The sequence below is a fragment of the Amia ocellicauda genome, chromosome 3, assembly GCF_036373705.1.
Source record: "Amia ocellicauda isolate fAmiCal2 chromosome 3, fAmiCal2.hap1, whole genome shotgun sequence".
NCBI classification, from domain to species: Eukaryota; Metazoa; Chordata; class Actinopteri; order Amiiformes; family Amiidae; genus Amia; species Amia ocellicauda.
In genome coordinates, this window is record NC_089852.1 from 28,525,620 (window position 1) to 28,544,091 (window position 18,472).

The following is an 18,472-nucleotide window of genomic DNA, read 5'->3' on the forward strand; positions in this document are numbered from 1 at the left end:
ATGAGCTGAAGTGGTTCGCTCACTGTACTGGGACGTGTGCTCATTGTATTTTGTACTGCTTGTTCTACTGCACTTTGTGAGGCTTTGAAATGCTTTTAGTGCTAAACTGTATGACGCACTGGATAAGGGCGTCTGCTAAGACAAATAATAATAATGAGCTGGCACAACTGCAAAGGTGCTCCTTTTACAATAACACCTTGCAAGACATGATTAATGTGTGCTTAATAAGGGAAACGACATGGAGAGATTTCAAAGAGTTTCACTGAAACAGGTTTGAACTCACAGTGAACCTTTAGGGGACTGGTGTGTGTTGTCCCCGAGATTACAAACACGCCTTTTTGAGTGGCAGCATCCCAAACAGGGGGCGTTCAGTGATCCTCTTGTGACAAGACTCAGCTGTGGCCTTAGGTCAGAGATGCAAGTCCAGCTCTTGTGACATTCGGACACCATTCAGAAGTCTCACCCAGAATGTGATACTGCGAAGTGACATGAATGCGTTTGCCTTAACCTGCCTTGCTCTGTGCTGGTGTGTTTGTCACTGCTGTCCGTTGAACCACAGACTGCATAATGAAACTAATTTGTTTTTTTTCAATAAAAAAATTGTGTAACAGGGAAAAGCTAGGTTGTTGTTGTTGTAAACTAACAATGACACATCAGTTTCTCTGTGCTGTTAATTCCTGCTGACTCTGGGAAAATATATCAATGTGCATGGAATGGACTGAGAACTCGTTTCATTGGCGTTCAACATGCATTCAAGGCCAAAATCCATTGCTTCTATTTGTACCTTTGGCACAGGTTTTTCCTGCCAAACTCTCACTTCCAGGTCAGAGATGCTCATTAAACAGAGTGTTTTGTCTTTCACGGGCAACACCCAACACACACCACAGAAGCTATACCCAAACGTATTGTTGGGGGTGAATTTGTAGACTGCCTGACCGAGATTTCAAGTGCTCACTTCCCCTCTCATTGCAAACATGCCCGGCACAGGATCTGATTAACAGCTATAGAGCGTGATTATTACTTTAACTGATCAGATACTGTAGATAAGATAGTAGGGCAAATACAGAAAGAGAAGAAAAGGTAGCCTTATCAGAGTCATATCACACTCATACTGAAAACTCATCCTTGGCACAGACAGGCAGGCTCGCACTGAGATGCCGAGAGCAGGCAGGCAACGTTCACCACCCAAGAAAGAAAAAAATGAAGAGATCAAAGCCAGGATTCTTCATAGTCTGATATTATGTATGCCAACCACCGAGACCACTGTGATCAGTTTCCAGGTACCATAAGAAAACACCCTCTAATGTGACATCCAACTTAAAAAGACAAAGCTAATGACATTGAAAAATCTTTTTTTCAATGTATACAAACACAGTGTACACATACATACAGTATACAAACACACACGCACATGTGAGGACACAGATGCACGTGAGGGATGGAGAACAAACAAACAAACAAAACAAAAACTTTCAGATGTTTCTTTAGCTGGGGGCTGGCTGAACTAAGTGCAAGTGCACAGGTTCAGGGTGTGCCGGGCGTTCATGAAGGGAGGACTGGGGCACAAGGGCAGGGTAACAGGTGCCAGACTGTATTACTGTAGTACTGATATTACTGTAGTACTGTATTACTGTAGTAGTGTACAGTACTGTATTATTGTAGTATTGTATTATTGCAGTACTGTACTTTACTGTATTACACCATGGTAAAGCCACAGTAAAGTGTAAAAAGCAAAGGCGGGACAACGGTTCTGGCCTGAAGAGGTATAGTCAACTAAAACAAACGGAAACAAACACAACCAAAAGAAGCATGGTGGAGTAAAGCGAAGGCATTGCTAGCAAGCCGTGGGGAAACTGCCTCAGATCAGTGATTGGACCGCAGTGAGGATGACGCTGACAGGGGTGGGGGTGGTTTACCTGAGTGCGTGCGCAGATGTCCGCTCAGGGCGTCGCGGCGGCGGCAGGCGTAGCTGCACATGTGGCACTTGAAGGGCTTCTCCCCGGAGTGCAGCTTGATGTGGCGCAGCAGGTTCCCCTTCTGCGTGAACGAGGCGCCGCACTGGGTGCAGTGGAAGGGGCGCTCCCCTGAAACACAGGCGCGCGGCAGGCACCGGCCGGGGGTCAGTCTCTGAGGGGGGGGCGCCGCTGCTGCCGCCGCTTATATTACGGTTTACTGCGGCTTACTGCGGTTCACTGCAGCTGCCTGCGTCTTACTACATTTCAGTTCGGCTCTGCTAAGGCCTTGTTACACTATAGTTTAGTGGTTCAGGGTAACGTTTGTCTATTGCCGGGGCACATTTAACCTAAGGCTAGCTGATGGTAGTTTTATAACAGAGCTTTTGAAACACAGCGGAAATATCAGGCACACAGATACGTTATGAGGAATGTGTTAACAGACAGGCCAACTGGTCAGCATGTACAAACAGCCGAACTGAAGCTTGGCCTGGGGAGGATGAGCTTTCTATTTATTTAAATGGATCTGTCACAGCTACAGCCACAGATACAGATACAAAGACAAGATGGTGCTCCTGCTACAGCGAGGCCGTGTCAGTGTGCTTACCTGTGTGGCTGCGTTTGTGCACCAGCAGGACGTTGAGGCTGACGCAGGCCAGGCCGCAGATGTCACAGCTCAGCTTCCCCCCAGCCGCGCGGGCACCCAGGTAGGCCCCGGCCGAGCTGTCGGTGGGCGAGTGTTCGTAGCGGGCGTAGTCAATGGGGGAGAGGTACTCGCCCATCTCGGGAGCCTCCTGCCCCTCCCCCTCGCCTTCTGCCTCAACATCCGCCTCACCCTCTCCTTCCTCGTCCTCCCCTTCCTCGCCCTTGACGTAGTCCTCATCCTGTTCGTTTTTCACTCGCACCTCAGCTGGAGGGACAAGCAGAGGCAGAAACAGAAAACAGTCAGTAGTGTCTTGGCACTGCCAGAGAAGCTTATGCCACCTCTTCTCCCCCTCCCGCAGCTATTGTAAAGTGTACATCCGTCAGTCTACTGCAGTGGTTGTGGACATGGTGTGAGGGACAGGGCCCGCTGCGGGAGGTGAGAAGTGAAGTAGTCGCTGCTTTCTGTGGTGTTGTCACAACCACAGCTGCTCCCTAAAACTGTCTCACTCACACCTCTCCACTGCTCACTGAATCACACCTTCACACCCGGGCGTGAGAACTTTTTATCACCCCTGCGGTGTGGTGATCAGTCAGGGCAAAGTAGACCATTAATGCAGCGTCTCACTTTATGTCGCAGGGAAGCACCTGGGCACTTCAATGAACTGATGTTTTTATTTTCCATCGGTATGGCTACTCATAAGAACTACAGGTCACAGGTAGCAGGTTTGCAGGAGAACAGACCGGCAGCGAACACACTCTGCGACAATGTGCAACACAAATCCACAGGACTCTCTTTATTGTGTTTTTTATGTTTTACATTTAACGGGATTAGGAATGTGATTAAGTTGAGGAGCCCAGTGTGTGTTTCATACAAGACAGATTCCTTCTGGTGCCTGAATGTAGTCAGGAGAAGAAAAGTCTGGGGCACAGGGCTCAGGTCTCATTTTCAATAGTTTTTTTTTCTTTATTTTTTGTGGGGGGATTGATAAAAGGTGGATAAAAGGCAAGAGTGCCTGACTCTCCTGAGGTACGTCAAAGTTAGAATTAGGAAAGCAAATGAATGAATGGAACAGCTGATTAACATCTTTACTGCAGGAGCACAGCAGCTGATGCAGAGTCCCATGTAACAGTGATTGCAGAGAGAAGACAGGGAAGGAAGCGGGGAATGAGACTGTCAGTGTGCAGGGTGAGAGGTGGGAGGGAGGCTGAGTGTAGGGTGAGAAGACGGAGGGAGAGAGGGACGAAGTCTCTGTGTGTGAAGGAGGGAAAGAAGTGAGTCTTGTGGATAGGGTGAGAGGAGGCAGGGAGAGAAGCTGCATGTGTGAAGGGTGAGAGGAGGGAGTGAGGGAGAGGAGGAGTAATGGTGTGAGGGAGGAAGGCTAATAGTGTGCAGGGTGAGAGGATGATGCACCTGATGCAGCAGAAAACAGGAGACACTTCTTCAAACAGAGAGTTGTCACGATCTGGAACAAACTCCCCAGGAATGTGGTTGAAGCTGAAAATGTGGGAACATTTAAAAATAGACTGGATAGGATCCTTGGATCACTTCGTTATTAATGGGCACCAAACGAGTACGACGGTGCAAATGGCCTCCTCTCGTTCGTAAACTTTCTTGTATTCTAATGACTGTATCCAGGGCGCTCAGCTGTGGGACGGTTTAATTACAAATGTAATGATGTCCCCTCCCCCTTCTTCTGCTCACAAATGCTGCACCCTGCTGGGTGTCTACAGAATGGCACAGCTGTCAGAATTCAAGCATTCTCATTCCGGAACCCAGAGCAAGGGTCGTCAGAACAGCAGGCTGAGGAATGTCTCAGATTCCTTAAGAAAAGCGGCCTCACCCACACGCACCCCGCCTCCCTCTACCCCCCTCCGTCTCCTGCAGCCCCCAACACAGAGCTCCTGCACCTAACCACAGTCTGTTCTACTTTGAGGTTTTTCTCTTTTTTGTGAAATTGTGAAATAATGGAAGGGGGGCAGGTGAGTAAAACCTCAAGAACATTAGCTAAATATATGTATGTGTGTGTGCATTTATACACATACCTATTACATATACGTACACACAGACACACACACACAACACGGCCTTGAGGAAGAGAAAATATTTATGTAACATGGCATCCAGCACGAGATGGAGCAGATGCAGATGCGGCATGTCCTGCTCCAGCCATGTGCCCTGCAGGGCCCTGACGTGGAGGGTCTCCCAAGAAGGAGGCTAAACACGGCCAGGGCATGGAAAACAGGAGGGGGCCCTCATTTAAATTTGGCGTCAGCAAAGGCCACTAGAGCGCTGCTAAAGCTGGGGTACCAAGGCCTTGACCTGGCCTGAGCGGCAAGGTTAGACTCCCATAGGTGCTCACTTCACCCCCGCAACCCCGGCACAATCAGCCCTGGCAGTCTTTTTCATGAAGTAAAGTACATGGTGCTCTGTTGCTTTTGTCTTGAAGTCACTCACACACGTTGGATTATAAAAATAAAGAGAGTGGGAGAACAAGAGAGAACAAGTGTGTGTATGTTAATATATGTACTAATAATACATAAAGCACATACACATACAAACTCCTGTTCTTCATCATCGTATTGTTATCTTTCCCTCTGTGCTCGTTATCTTGGTGATTCTCATACAGAATCACTCATCAGCTAGTCAGCAGCAGGACCGAGAAACAATCATTCTGAATGGAAAGCTCTGAATCAGGACACCAGAGTTTCAGTTTCACAATTTTTAATGCAGCGATACTGTAACACAGACTCCCTCACGGGGGTGATCTGAATAAGCTACGCTGCCGCATGACAAGTGCACAAAAACTGGCACAAAAACGTGGGCATGCTTTTGTAGAAAGCAACCAGAAGAAACTGTGCTATTAATCCTGTAACTGAAATCATTACTTTTTCCTAGAAATACTGGCATGCGAGAGCTTGAAGTGTATTGGAAATGCGTTGTACATAGGCTTTTGGCTTTGACCTCACATTCAAGGCTCCCCCTAATTTGGTAACTTTTAAATTTGAATTTTTTAATTAATTTGCATGCCTGACCAGCGTCCACCTGTGGGCAGGGGGCCAAGAAGGACCCCTCACCCCTCACCCCCCCACTCTGAGAGCCAGGACACAGGTGGAGGCTGGGGAGGGGAAGGTCAAACGCACGGCAGGGGATGCTGTTCTTATTCATTCTGTGTGCGATTAAGTGAGTTTCCTGTCTGAACTATTGCTGTGCTTCTTGGGGGCAGAGCAAGAATATGGTTCAAATATTTTCTTCTCTCTCCATATAGCTCTCTCTCACTACACCTCAGGGAACTTATGTGACAGTGAACACAGGACGATATATAGAGTTAATGTTAAGTTTGGACATACTAATATGATTGATCTTGTTCCATCATTCATTCAGCTACTTAAAAAAAAGAAGAGCAAAGCTTACAGTTTAAAGTTAACAAAGAGCATCAGATGTATAAATACCAAGATGTTTCAGCTGTTTGTGTGAATCTTTCATTGTGATGACAATACCCATGCTGGAACAAAACATAACCAACGATACAGGTCTCTGTCTCTGTGTTTTATTACTTTTTTTCACTCTGATCTCTTGCTGTGTTTGTTCTCCCCCTGAGAGCTTCAAAGCCCCGCTGGGGGTCTGCAGGTGAAAGGGGGATTCTTGCGCACCGAGGGCTGAGCACAACGCAGCGAGCTGCCGACCTCAGAGGTGCCTGGGGTGAAGAACACACACCCCTTAAAAATTCGAAAAACAACAAGTCAAACCAAAAAAACAACAAAGAAGAAGAAGAAAAACAGAGAGGCACGCTCGACCAAACTGGCGCGCCACGGAAGCAGCAGACGAGGAACAAAAGGAGACACAGAGAGAGAGCGTTTGAAAAACAAGAGACAGAAGGGCCTCCTGCTGTATCGCAACACAATCTAGCCTGTGGGATGGGATGGGGGTTTGGGGTTCACACCTGGGGAGCAACACCTGGGGAGAGATAAAAAGGGGGACACCAGGGATGTGGAGGGTGTACGTACCAGTCTCACACAGCTGCCTCGCCAACACGCAGCCTGAGCTTGTGACTGTGTGTTGGGTTTCTTGAAACGGCTTGTCGACAAGAAAGATTATCTTGTTTTATAATCACTCTTTATGCTAGAGAATGTTTCTTTGTGTACATATATCTAACACCTATTATTTCTTTGTGTTGTGGTAACTAATAAAAAAATGTAATAAAAAAACTATATTTATGAGCAATTGTTTTAGGTCAGTAATCATGTCTCCTGGCTGAAGTATATTAGTCGGTTGCCTAATCCCACTGTAGCCACCTTTCAATGTTTTTTAATAACCATAATTCCTAACACATTCACTGGCAGAGAGAACCACAGTCTGCTCTTTCTCTGGCTGCTCCTCCTGAGCGCTGGCAGTGTTCCCTAGGCCCGCTGGCCTGCTCACTAATCAAGACCTGAAATGAGAGGCTCTCAAAGTGTCTGTACAACAGAAAGCCCAACCTAGCTCCCATCCATGACCTTATCTCTAACACCCTTTTCCCTGGGTTAGGCCCCGGCTACCAAGGGCTCAAACTCGGGCCTATCTTGTCCCTCTCTCCCTAGCAATTGCTCTTCGTGGGAAAATCAATACGAATCTGACTCCAGTCACAGCATCCAATTTCTGCTCAGAAACCTAAGCAGGAGTCATAATCGTCCCAAGCAACGAGACGTTTACAGGTCCCTGATTACTTGTTTTATTGTTTTAGGATTACACAGGCACAGAGGAAAGCATTGAGGACTGTTGAGGCATCATGTCTTAATCAATACAGAATATATTGCCCAGCATTTGGAATCCTGCCTGCAGGAACATTGTAGCTGGTTAGGCTGCTGTCAAGTGTTACTATTTTTGCAGGAGTGAGGATTGGTAGTCTGGTAAATTAAAGGTAGAATACATAGTATATATTAAGCAAATGTGCATCAATATAGTGTTGTGTACTGATTCTATTACACCCATGTTGTGACCTTTGATTAAGGGGTCTGCCAAACAACTACATAATAATAACAACAATATAAGTAATAATAGTAATGATAATAATACTACTAATAATAATAAAAATAGGCATAATAAAGTAATAATGAAGGAGGTGGTAGCTGTGGTGTGTGGCAGTGCTGGGGTTAATGAGCGGTGCTGTGCTGATGCAAGACAGCGTTTACCCCACTGAGAGATAGGGTTAGCTCTGGGCCCAGGAGATCAGCGCCCAAGATAAGGGCGCACTTCCTCTCCAGGCACCAGAGCGTGCGCTCGTCAGCAGGGCTGCTGGAGACTCAACTAGCACCCAGGCCCAGCTTTGACACGACACTCCCACTGCACTCCAGCCCGAAAGACAGCCCCCCTCCCCCATGCCCCCCCCTCCCCTCCACGACCCCCCCCCCCCCGACGTGCAAGCTGCTAAACAGCATCCAGAAACCACAGTGTGGTTTGAAAACGCGTGAAAAGCTGCAACAACAGCTCGCACACACAGAGCCGAAGTGTGATGGAAACTGTAACTAGCATCGACTCAGAAGTCCCTCACAACTTATTTTAAATATAGTCCAGGGTTACAGGGCCCGCGCATGGTGCCCCAGTTACCAAAATCATCTGCGCCATCTCGAGACAGCGGCGCCAGTACCTCAGCACACATCCAACTGCACAACCGGCACAAGTCACACACAGGCCTCCTGAGTTTCACAAGCAAAAATGGAATTATAAAAAACATAAAACACATAATAATAATACTGACAATAAAGATAGAGACTATATACTGGGAGCCATTCAAAGCTTGTCTCCAGAACGAACATCCCTCCTCTGACTGACCAAACTGTTGCTGCAGCTGACTTTTTCTCGCTTTGCTTGTGTCCTTTCCCCTGAAATGCCACTTGGGGAGAAAATGAGAGAGGCTTTTCAGGGAGCTGGAGACAGGGAAGTGGATGAAACTAGAAGTGCTGAAAGACAGCCTGAGACTGTATGACAGCACACAGCTCTGGGGCTGAGGTGCATCAGTTCCCCTGGCTGGAGAACACTTTTCTTTCAGGGACAGAAGGGTGCGTAAGAGTGCAGAAGTGTCACTGGAACCCCACTATTCATTATAAGATGTTTAGAAATAAACACTTTTCAGATATTTATAAAAGTCAGACACCATACCATGTCTGCGTAGTTTCCTTCTTGTTCCACCAGCCTGTTGCTGTTTGTCTAGACTGGGAAACTTCTAGAAAACCATGCTTAAATTAACTACCCTGAGTGCATCACAAGTTAAAGTTAAAGTTAAAGTTAAAAGCATTAATATTTAAGAAAGAAAAAAAAATTCCCCTTGAGGTGAACCAGTACAGAGTCATGAGAGATGACAATCGTGAAGTAAAATATGAAGGTGAAGACAACAATAATAATAATAATAATAATAAAATAATACTTTTCTGTGTTTCTCTATTCTGCTTTTTTTCCACACATAGCACCATAGCCACTCCACAGCTCCCCCCGCCCCCTCTGCACGCTCACACATAAACCCCATTGCACAGGTAAACATGTATAATACATGGTCGACTGCAAACAGAAACTGAACTCTTCCAGCCACATTAAAAAAAGCATTGCTGCTGCCTGTACTGTACACAATCCTTTATAAATAGCAATACAAAATTCATGATAGAAATTTGGCAGCAGTTTGACCTGGCTTTCCATGCACTGTGGAGGGGGGACGTGCAGTTTCTCTGCAGCACCAGAGCTCCAGTGAAGCGTGCGATGCGCTTTCTGAGGGCGCAGAGAGATCAGGTTCATAAGAAAAGCGATGCAGTCCTAGTAGACCTCTGCTCTCCCTCTCCCCCACTGTGTGAGACGCTAATGAAACCACTTCTGATGCAGGAAAGAACGGAAAGTCCATTACCAAAAGTGGATCGACATCCCTCCATGTGTCACCCCCTTCCTTCGGCTCAATGGAAATACCTACCACTCCCAAGGGTTATTTCAGTTTTATTAGCAAAAAACAAATAAACAGGGAATCAATTCAATGCTGGGTTTAGGGGAGATTCCACCTCCACACCTTGTTTCATGGGGAACACCCAGCGACTCAAATTCTGGTGCCTTTTACTGTATAACGTACTTTCGCACACCAGCAAGCTCGGAGCGAGGGTTCCCATGTTCTTGACAAATGTGCACGTCTCACCACTCTGGACAGAAGCCACTAACAGACATGTTGCCAGTGTGGCCTCTTCATGTATGCCACTAGACGTGCACCGACTCAGTGTCCAAACTTTTCCAGCCTGCCATCTCCGACCCCAACCCACAGGAAGTGCGACAGACAGTGAGAGGAAGCCCCCGGGACGAGTATGTGAAATCTTGTGCGACTGGGTTCTTTTTTACTGGGTAATTTTCCCATCCTGCTTTGCTGTGGTTGTGAGCCTGTGGAGACATGTCTCTGGCAGCTATTTAAAAAAAGAAATATTTCTTAAAACGTTGGCTTCGGAAATCAACCTGCCTTCACACACGCACACCACGCATACACACAAAACACGCAAACCCCATTAAAAAGAGGCCACCTGTTAGATCTGAAGAAATGCAAGGTCTTCTATTTCGTCATGCAGGCTGCCAGGGAGAAGGCCCACGAGAAAGCTCGTGTAGAAAGGAGTAGAGCAGTAGTGGTCAACAGGAGTACTGTCCTCCAGAATTAAAAAAACAGAATAAAAATGTAACTTGTACAAATTAGAAGAGGTAATGGACGCCAGACAGACAGACATCAGCTAGTCAGAGAAACCCAGATGATTCCACTCCATCGGGAATGTAGAGCCCTGTTTTAGAGAGCCCTTAAAACCATCCCCTGGGGCGCTGTTTCAACAGCTGAGGGGGAACGCTGGTCCCACACGTGCAGCTCAAGGCCGGCCCATTGGGCTCACAGGGAAATCCGTGCACTCAGACCAGAACAGTACACTTCTGTACAGTGTGTGACGAGGCAGAGCCCATTTCCAAGAAAACCGCACATCCACGTTGAGGCATGCTTTGAGGTGCATGCGTGCGTGAGTGTGTGCATGTGCGTGTGCGTGCTCCAGTACCTGGGTCGGGGTCAGTGTCGGCAATGGGCTGCTCGGGGCTCTCTCGCTCTTTCTCAGTGTCTGTGCTCTCTGTCTCCTCCTGGGGTCCCGGCCGTCTGGACAGGTCGGTACAGGCCGTCTGCCTGTCTGCTGGAGGAAAACAAGTCTCAGCTCTCACCTCAGACATTCAGTTTCACGTTTAAGCTAAAGCATGTTACATTAGTTAACACCAGCTATGTGAACACAGGTTTTAAAGTTCTATTTTATTACAGTATCACATGCTTTACACAGTACTTGTATTTCTAATAATTTTGAATATTCAACAGGCTCAGCAAAATATACTCCTATATAATATACAAGAATCAGTGCACCGCAACGGCAATTTGATTCACACAATTAGCGTGATGCCTTACAATCATCGATATTTAAATAATTTTCAAATCTTTCAAACTTCGTAACATAATTAAGACCAATTAAGCCACTGTTTTGGGATTTAACTGAGTGATGCAAATAAACCAACGTGCTAAAAGAACCCATAGTTTCCCATTGAGAAAGCAGTCAGATTAAAACGTTTACATGCCTATTAGACACTAATATTCTTCTACTGAACAGATAATCAAAGGTCTACACCACCTCTTTCATTCGGAATGAGCTCAATCTGATTAGTCTGTTCCGATTCAGATGTTTATATGACAGTATTGTATACCGATAGAGCTATCAGTCGGATTATTAATGGATTAATAGGCTCCATGTATACATAGCCACTGTTGCTATATCTTCTTTAGATGATTATGTCAGTGCTTGAGGTTGTGCGTAGTCATACAGACACACTGCCCTCACAAACTGATCCCCAGGTATGAGAATGAAGGCCCATTAACCCAGCTGAAGCCTCTGGCATTATTCCTGGGCCCAGGACTAATCCCTCTTAGCCTTTTGCCATTCTGCTCCAATCCTCTTCCTAATGCTGTTAAACCATACAGCCCTGTGAACGGGGATAACCCATAAAGAATTACCCTGCTTACCGGATTCAGGTCCACAGTTCGCTACACCCCTCTATGACTTAACAGACATTAATAAGATAATCAGGGACCTGGATAATAGGGGATTGTGTCAGAAGTTAAACTTGGCCCAGTGCAGGCGGTGTATGAGACGCAGGAAGCCCTGCATTCTTTACAATGCAGAAAGCAATCGGCTTCACTAACCTGCCAAAGTCGTCTGCTCCTGGGACTCGTCAGATTCCATGGTCACAGACTTCTCTGTGAAAGCAGACAAAGCCAGGAAGCACAGTCAGTTTCATGATCATGCAAATTTCATCGGTAATCAACAGTAAATCAGAGAGTAATTGTGTGATCTGTATCAAGCTATACTTGTCTGTCATGTCTTTGTAGTTCATCCTTAAGGTGCTAGTGCTGAAGACCCTGGTGATATGAGGATGAGCCAGCGTGCACAGAGACATGCAGGGGCGAGCCTCCTTTCACACATGGGCCTTCTCACAGCTCAGGACTGACACAAACCTTCTACTTGCCTTTCTTTCTTTCTTGGGAGTAATAATAAAGCCCGAAGTCTCGGATCTTCATAAAAAGTAAAAAACACACACACACACACACACACATAAAAACTGGATTTCGCAGCTCTTAGTCACCGCTTTTTGAACTTTCTGATATCAAAGCAAGGGGAAAAAAAAACACAATCCTAAAAAGAATGGTAAAAGATATAGCTGGCGCACATTAAGTATCAGCTGTGCGCTGTGTAGGAGTGAGCCGCTAACCACTACCTGTGATTCGCCAGGACTATTTAACCTCAGTAAATAGATTTTCTTGCTTGTTTTTGTTTTTTTCCCCTTCAGCAGACCGGTGGAAACACAGTGCTGTGAGAGTAACATGTAACTCATAGTGTGCCGCAATTGCATAATATCCCTCTCAGATTTCTTTCATTTGCACTTTTTTTTGTTCTGTTCTGTTATGTAGGTTATGTTAAAAGTAGGTTACAACTGTATACTGCCATGGGAAACTGAAGACCTGTCACGGCATATGCAGGGTAGAAAACTCATTAAAAACAATTATTTAAAAAAAAAAATATATATATATATATATATATATATATATATATTTTAAAACATCCCCAGTAGCAGGATGTTTGAGGAGATGTCTCACCATAAGCTCAGGAAACACTGACAGCACCGATACATTGGGTAACTTTGCAGATCTGACGTTATTGTTTGTTATTAATTATTTATTATTATTATTAAGTGGGGATATCTGCTGGAACACATTTGCCACAAGACAAAGCATGAGAAGAGAGCAGGTCACACTTCACCTTACAGAAGACACCTGAACAATCCATTACAGGTGCGCAGAGCTACACTACAGAAACCCTGGGACAATCGCATCGAACCTCAGCCCTATGGCAGGTTTCACCTTTTACATTCCTCATCAGAAAACACCACAATGCAGCAGCACTGAAATGTTAAACAAGTCCCCTGTAAAGAAGTAATTCCACCATGGAATTACAGTTTTTCAGGGGCTTCTGCGATTGGTCAATTCAGAGTCCCTAGAGGCACAATAGAGGCTACTTTTGTGACGCTGAGAGTTTGCAGGGAACTCGGTGCAGTGTAGAAATGCATTATGGGTGTGACAAACAGCTACTCATCAAATTGGAAGCTAAGGATCTTACAGAAAATGTTCTTTATGCCACTAACGAGGACAACATCATGAGAAATGTTCAAGATAAGATCCAACTGCGAAACAGCTAGCTGTTTAAAAACAAAGAGTTAAAATCTCTCTATCTTTTTTATTCATTATTTTATTTTATTCTTCTTGGTTTTGTCTTTTCACCAATGCTGACGGTTTAGGCTGGGAACTCTTAAAGGGTAACACTCCAGCCCCCAGTTAATGAGTTAACCCTGCAATGGAATGAAACCACTAAACAAGAAAAAAACACACACACACTCACATACACAGCCACCCACGCTGCACACAAAATAAATTCACTACATCTGGAAAATCAGAGTAAATTCCAGGAAGAAAGTTGTGTGATTCTGAGTGTGCGGTAAGGGGGCTGTCTGTGTTGCCTCTCCCCACACACACTGACTGAGAGAGCGCCTTGCTGTAACCTAAGTAGTGGGAGTGAAGCCACTAGTCTTTGGTGGGGAAAGAGTTAAATGTGGCGTTTTGGGGGCAGAGCTGTCCTGGAGTGAGTTGCATGTTCAAACAAACACAAACCAGAGAGTCTACAACAGAAGCAAATCACACATTGCAGCACAAACTTTCACACCTCCACACTGCCTTGCCATCTTTTCCATTAACTATTACCCATGAAAAAAAAAGAAATCACATGCTATCACTTCACACAGAACACAGACAGCGATGATCTGCCTCAAACAGGCCTACGGTCTGGTCATACCCAGCGACCTCTGGGGCTGGGAAGTTACAGGAAAAGGGATTAGGGCAGGGTCAGTCAGGTGCACTTCACTGTTCATATTCAAATGCCTGGGTTCTGTTCGATCAATCAATCAATAAAGCTATCAATCTAACAGCTACCGTCTAGCCCTCCCCTGCATCCGTGTCACCAAAGGTTGAAAGACACTCGTCTGAAATTAACCACGGCTGGAGCACCTGTGAAATATTTCCCTGCGTGGGCTGGTGTGAAAAGCAGTTAAAGCTGGCTGGGAACAGGCGTTGGGGGTTGTTGAAGAAGGTGGGGAGGTTGGGGACTTGGGTGGGTGGGGATTTTGGGTGTCCAGTGCACTAAACTTCTTTAACCCACAACATGTTCTCGCAACCATCCCTGTGCGGGCCAGGGATAAAAATAGCCTACTTCAAACTGCCAAACTGCCACAGAGCCACGCAGGGACGCCCACGCCCCCCAGCACACACTGCAGGTCAGCGACCCTTGCCTTTTCTGCCCTGGCCTGGCTGTTGCTCCGCTGCCAAGACTCACAGCTTCACACACTGCTGGACAGCTGTGCCCAGGCAGACACAATCATAACGAAGCTATAACAGCTGCAAAATTAATATGCACTCTGATGGAGCTAATTAATTATCTCAGGAGCTGCACTCAAATGTCAGGATGGCACACTTCCTGCTAGCTCAGGAGGGAAGTCTCATAACTAGCGAGGCTGATCAGATCAGGTTAGACAGACAAACAACCGTCGCTCAGTCATCACCCACCATACATGACATTTTTTATAAATAAACTAACTAACTAACTAACTAAATAAATAAATGTGAACAGTCCCCATCCCTTCCCCCAACATGTGTAAATTCACTGGGCACTTTCTTTAAGAACACCAGCAAAGTGTCCAGCCTGGTGGATCACCAGTGAAGGTCTTTTTTTGTATACTTTATTAGTGCCTTGCCTACTTAGCACTGAGTCATGACAAAAGTGCTCCCTCTTCACAACGCATATGAGCTGCTGTGAGCATTGCTGCCAAAAAGGCAAACTCCCCAGTTTCAGTACAGCTCCAAAAACCAAGTGCAATTACACGGCAAAATATTTTTTTCAGATTGTGTTAATTAGCCCCGTACCCCAGTTCTCAGAATTGCTGATGCAGGCTCAGTTCTTCTTCTTATTCTATATTATTATTAGTACTACTACTGTATGTTAATTGCCTGTTGTACATCTTAAAGAGTGCTCAGACTGGCACAGATGAATTAGGTAGTCCGACTGGGGTTACAACATTACATTAAACCAAGCCTTGCCATCAGAGATGTTCCTGCGTAGATACAACCATGCCTGTCAACAATACCAACTATGCCCTAGACACAGATGTCCTTCTGGGTAAAACAGAAGACTAACACAACACATTAGAAAAAAGCTTACATAAATATGTCACCTAAATTAATCAATTACTCAATTTAGTATTAAACATTGCACTAAATACATTATTATTATTATTATTATTGGCATGTGTCCCTAACTGACATACTCCCTGAGAAAACTACATACATTTTTAAAAACTAAAACTAAAATGGAGAAAGGTAGTGTTCAAGTAAACTTTTATCATTGAACCCTTACACATTACTGATTATCCTTTTATCACCAATTAATTGCTAGTTAATTTTCAATTGGACCACCCTCCTATTTTTAGACTAATGGTTCCACCAAACAATTAGCTGCAAATAGTATTTTTTTTCAGTTTTTTAGTGATTTTCACATAATATAAATAAATAAATACATACATATCTAGTGGAGGAAAAAAAAACTAAAACATCATATCTCCTGAGACTGGCCGTTCTCACATTACCAGTCCTCACAGTCAGATGCTTGCAATGATCTTTAACAAGGTGAATGTTTTTAAACTACACTAAACAGTTCCGTTGGTCGGGTTGTGCTTTCCCCCGGCCCAAGCTGAGAGGCAGGGCACTGCGTACAGAGATATACAGCTAGCAAAAGGAGAAGGGCAAGGGGAGACTACTACCTCGGTTGCCCTGTTAAACTGGGGGGGTAGAGTTGGAGCTGCACTGTAGTAAAAATAAGTAAAGTAGGTAAAGAAAGAAAGAATCGAAAATTAAAAGGAGGGGGAGTCTGCTGGGGGAAAAACGATCAAAACATAAATACACATATAAATAGGACATGAAAGTCTCCTTTATACAAAACCGGTGTTCGCTAATAAAGCACTGTAGCAGTCGCCCAAGAGGAGGCTGCAGTCTGAGTGTCTGCTGTTCAGACTCGATGGGCCCATGAGCAGCTCTACAGAGGAGCCTGGAGAGACGGCCCAGACAGCCCTGCAGTGTTGCCGCTGAGCACGACCACTGCCTCAAAGCAGGAGGAGGAGGAGGAGGAAAAGAAGATGAAGACGAAGAAGAAGCAGCACACCAAGTACAAGCAAAGCCTTATTGATCAGATACTGCAAGGCAGAGGCACAGCCACGCTTTCTCTTTCACTCTTTTGCTCCAAGATGGCTGAGTTTGCATGCTTCGACACTTTGTAAAATTCACTCAACCACTGCAGCCAGCGCCTCCTTCCTCATCTCCCCTCATTTCTTAGTGTTTTAAAATCAGCAACAGCAACCAAAAACATATAAGTATATAATCCAATGAAAAACGAAATAAGTGTCTAAATCAATCAATCAATCAATAAATAAGCCATTAAATACATATCACAGGACTGCAACATCTTCAGACTTGGTGTAAAATGGCTTTTAAATGGGAAACACAAATTCAAAAACATGATTCTATTCAAAAAGATTGTAACTGCATATATGTATTTATGTATGTATCTATTAATTTTACTGGTTCTGCTCTGCACAGCAGTGGTAACACAGTGGACAGTGATGCCACTGCTGTGCGCAGCCCCCCACACACCCGTTTCAGCAGTGCCATGATGATCATTTTTGTAACACCGTTACCGGCAACACGATCCCGTCTCTCCCCTTCCCTTCCCTGGCCGGCGGTTCTCACGGAGCGAGCTAGAAAACAGCTGTAACTTACGATCAAACTGTGAGTAATTTACTGTAAAATCCTTTCAACCTCTACTCTCGAGAAAAGAAAAAAAATGCAAAAGTGGAAATTTAAACATCAAAAAAGATCACTTACACCACACACACCCACCCGTTATCACTACAGTTTTAGGTGAATTAAAAAAAAATCTTAAAATGACTGTCCCCCCACCCCCCTGCTCGCTACAGTTCACTTGCTACAGTTTCAGCGAAGCATCATTGCACATCGGCTGACAGCACCGAGAGAAATGTAACTTAGAGCAGCGCCCTTTAATAAGGTTCAGAAAGACACACAAATGGTACAAATGCATATACTGTGTTGGACGGCTGGTTCATGTGCACAGCTCACGGCACACTGCTCTTATTGACACACACATCATCTTTCCAGATGCACAAACGGAGCTGCGTCTGTAAGTCAGTGACACCTGTGAGCCGCTGCCGCCGCAGCATCAGCCCCAGCCTCGGGTTTCGCTCTCGACAGACGCGGCTCCAAGCGGCTCCTCGAAACGGTGTGAGCGCCCTGCCCGTCCGGCCGGGACCCCTCGGACCTGGACATACCTTGAGCTCGGCGCGTCACACTCGGCCAAGCCTGCACTGTCACCGGCGCCCGGCCATTCTCTGGAGCCTGTCGTCCCTCTCTGTCTATCCAGTCACACTTGTCTCCTTTCAGGTTAATTGGCGGAGTGTCTGTCTGTCTGTCTGTCTGTCTTACCGTCCATCCCGCGCCGTGTCCTCGAGCCGCGGCGCTCTCACGTGCCGTTCGAATCCGCCTGCGCGCCGCGCGCTTCTGCCAGGGCGCGAGATTCCCGTCCCCGCGCCGGGAGCGTGCCGGGGTTTGGATGCACCGCCCGTGACGTCACACGCCAGCCTTTGGAGACGGGCGTCTTAAAGGGGCAGGCGCACAAACCCGCAGTGCAGTGTGAGCCGCTTATTATTTACCGTTGTGCTTGATTATTGTGTCCCCCCACCTGGTTCTTTTTCTTCTTTAACCCTTTTCTTTATTATTTTAAAAACATAATTATGAGGAGAGATATGCAGATACAAATCTACATAAAACGGTAGCTTGCTAATCCCCTTAAATATACGACGTTGCATTTCATTTAAAGATTTGAAATGTTTAAGCAGTGACAACGCAAGCTATAGCCTATATAATGATTCAAGCAAATTCCGCCATTCCCTTCAGGGGTGTCATTTGGGCTTTTAATCGAATAACAATATAATTGTTTAAAACTGAAAAAACGGAGATCTTTCGGACACAGAGTATGAGAAAGAGTGGATCTCATAAGACCCTTCACTGTCATCACTACCGGGTCCCTACAGCTCAAGCAGGACGACGACGCCCCCTTGTGGCCACCTTTACCAAGTGCAGCCCAGGAGCGGCGCAACGAGCGTCTCTGACAAGCACTGACCGGCACTTAGATAAACA

The 18,472-nt window shown here is 45.7% G+C and overlaps 1 protein-coding gene across 4 annotated transcripts in view; it reads right to left on the reverse strand.

Moving 5' to 3' along the window:
* The window catches only part of LOC136745641 (zinc finger protein Aiolos), a 34,051-nt gene extending 16,156 nt beyond the window's left edge, over positions 1–17,895 (reverse strand). Inside the window, exons 1-5 of one of the 4 annotated variants that reach the window (XM_066698853.1) lie at positions 17,759–17,895; positions 11,810–11,863; positions 10,629–10,754; positions 2,560–2,862; positions 1,917–2,084 (exon numbers count right to left, since the gene is read on the reverse strand). In XM_066698853.1, the coding sequence (XP_066554950.1) occupies positions 1,917–2,084; positions 2,560–2,862; positions 10,629–10,754; positions 11,810–11,863; positions 17,759–17,765 (658 nt within the window). In that variant the 5' untranslated portion in view covers positions 17,766–17,895. The other 3 variants (XM_066698852.1, XM_066698855.1, XM_066698854.1) reach the window with 3 other exon arrangements.
* Between the last annotated feature and the right edge of the window lie 577 nt (positions 17,896–18,472).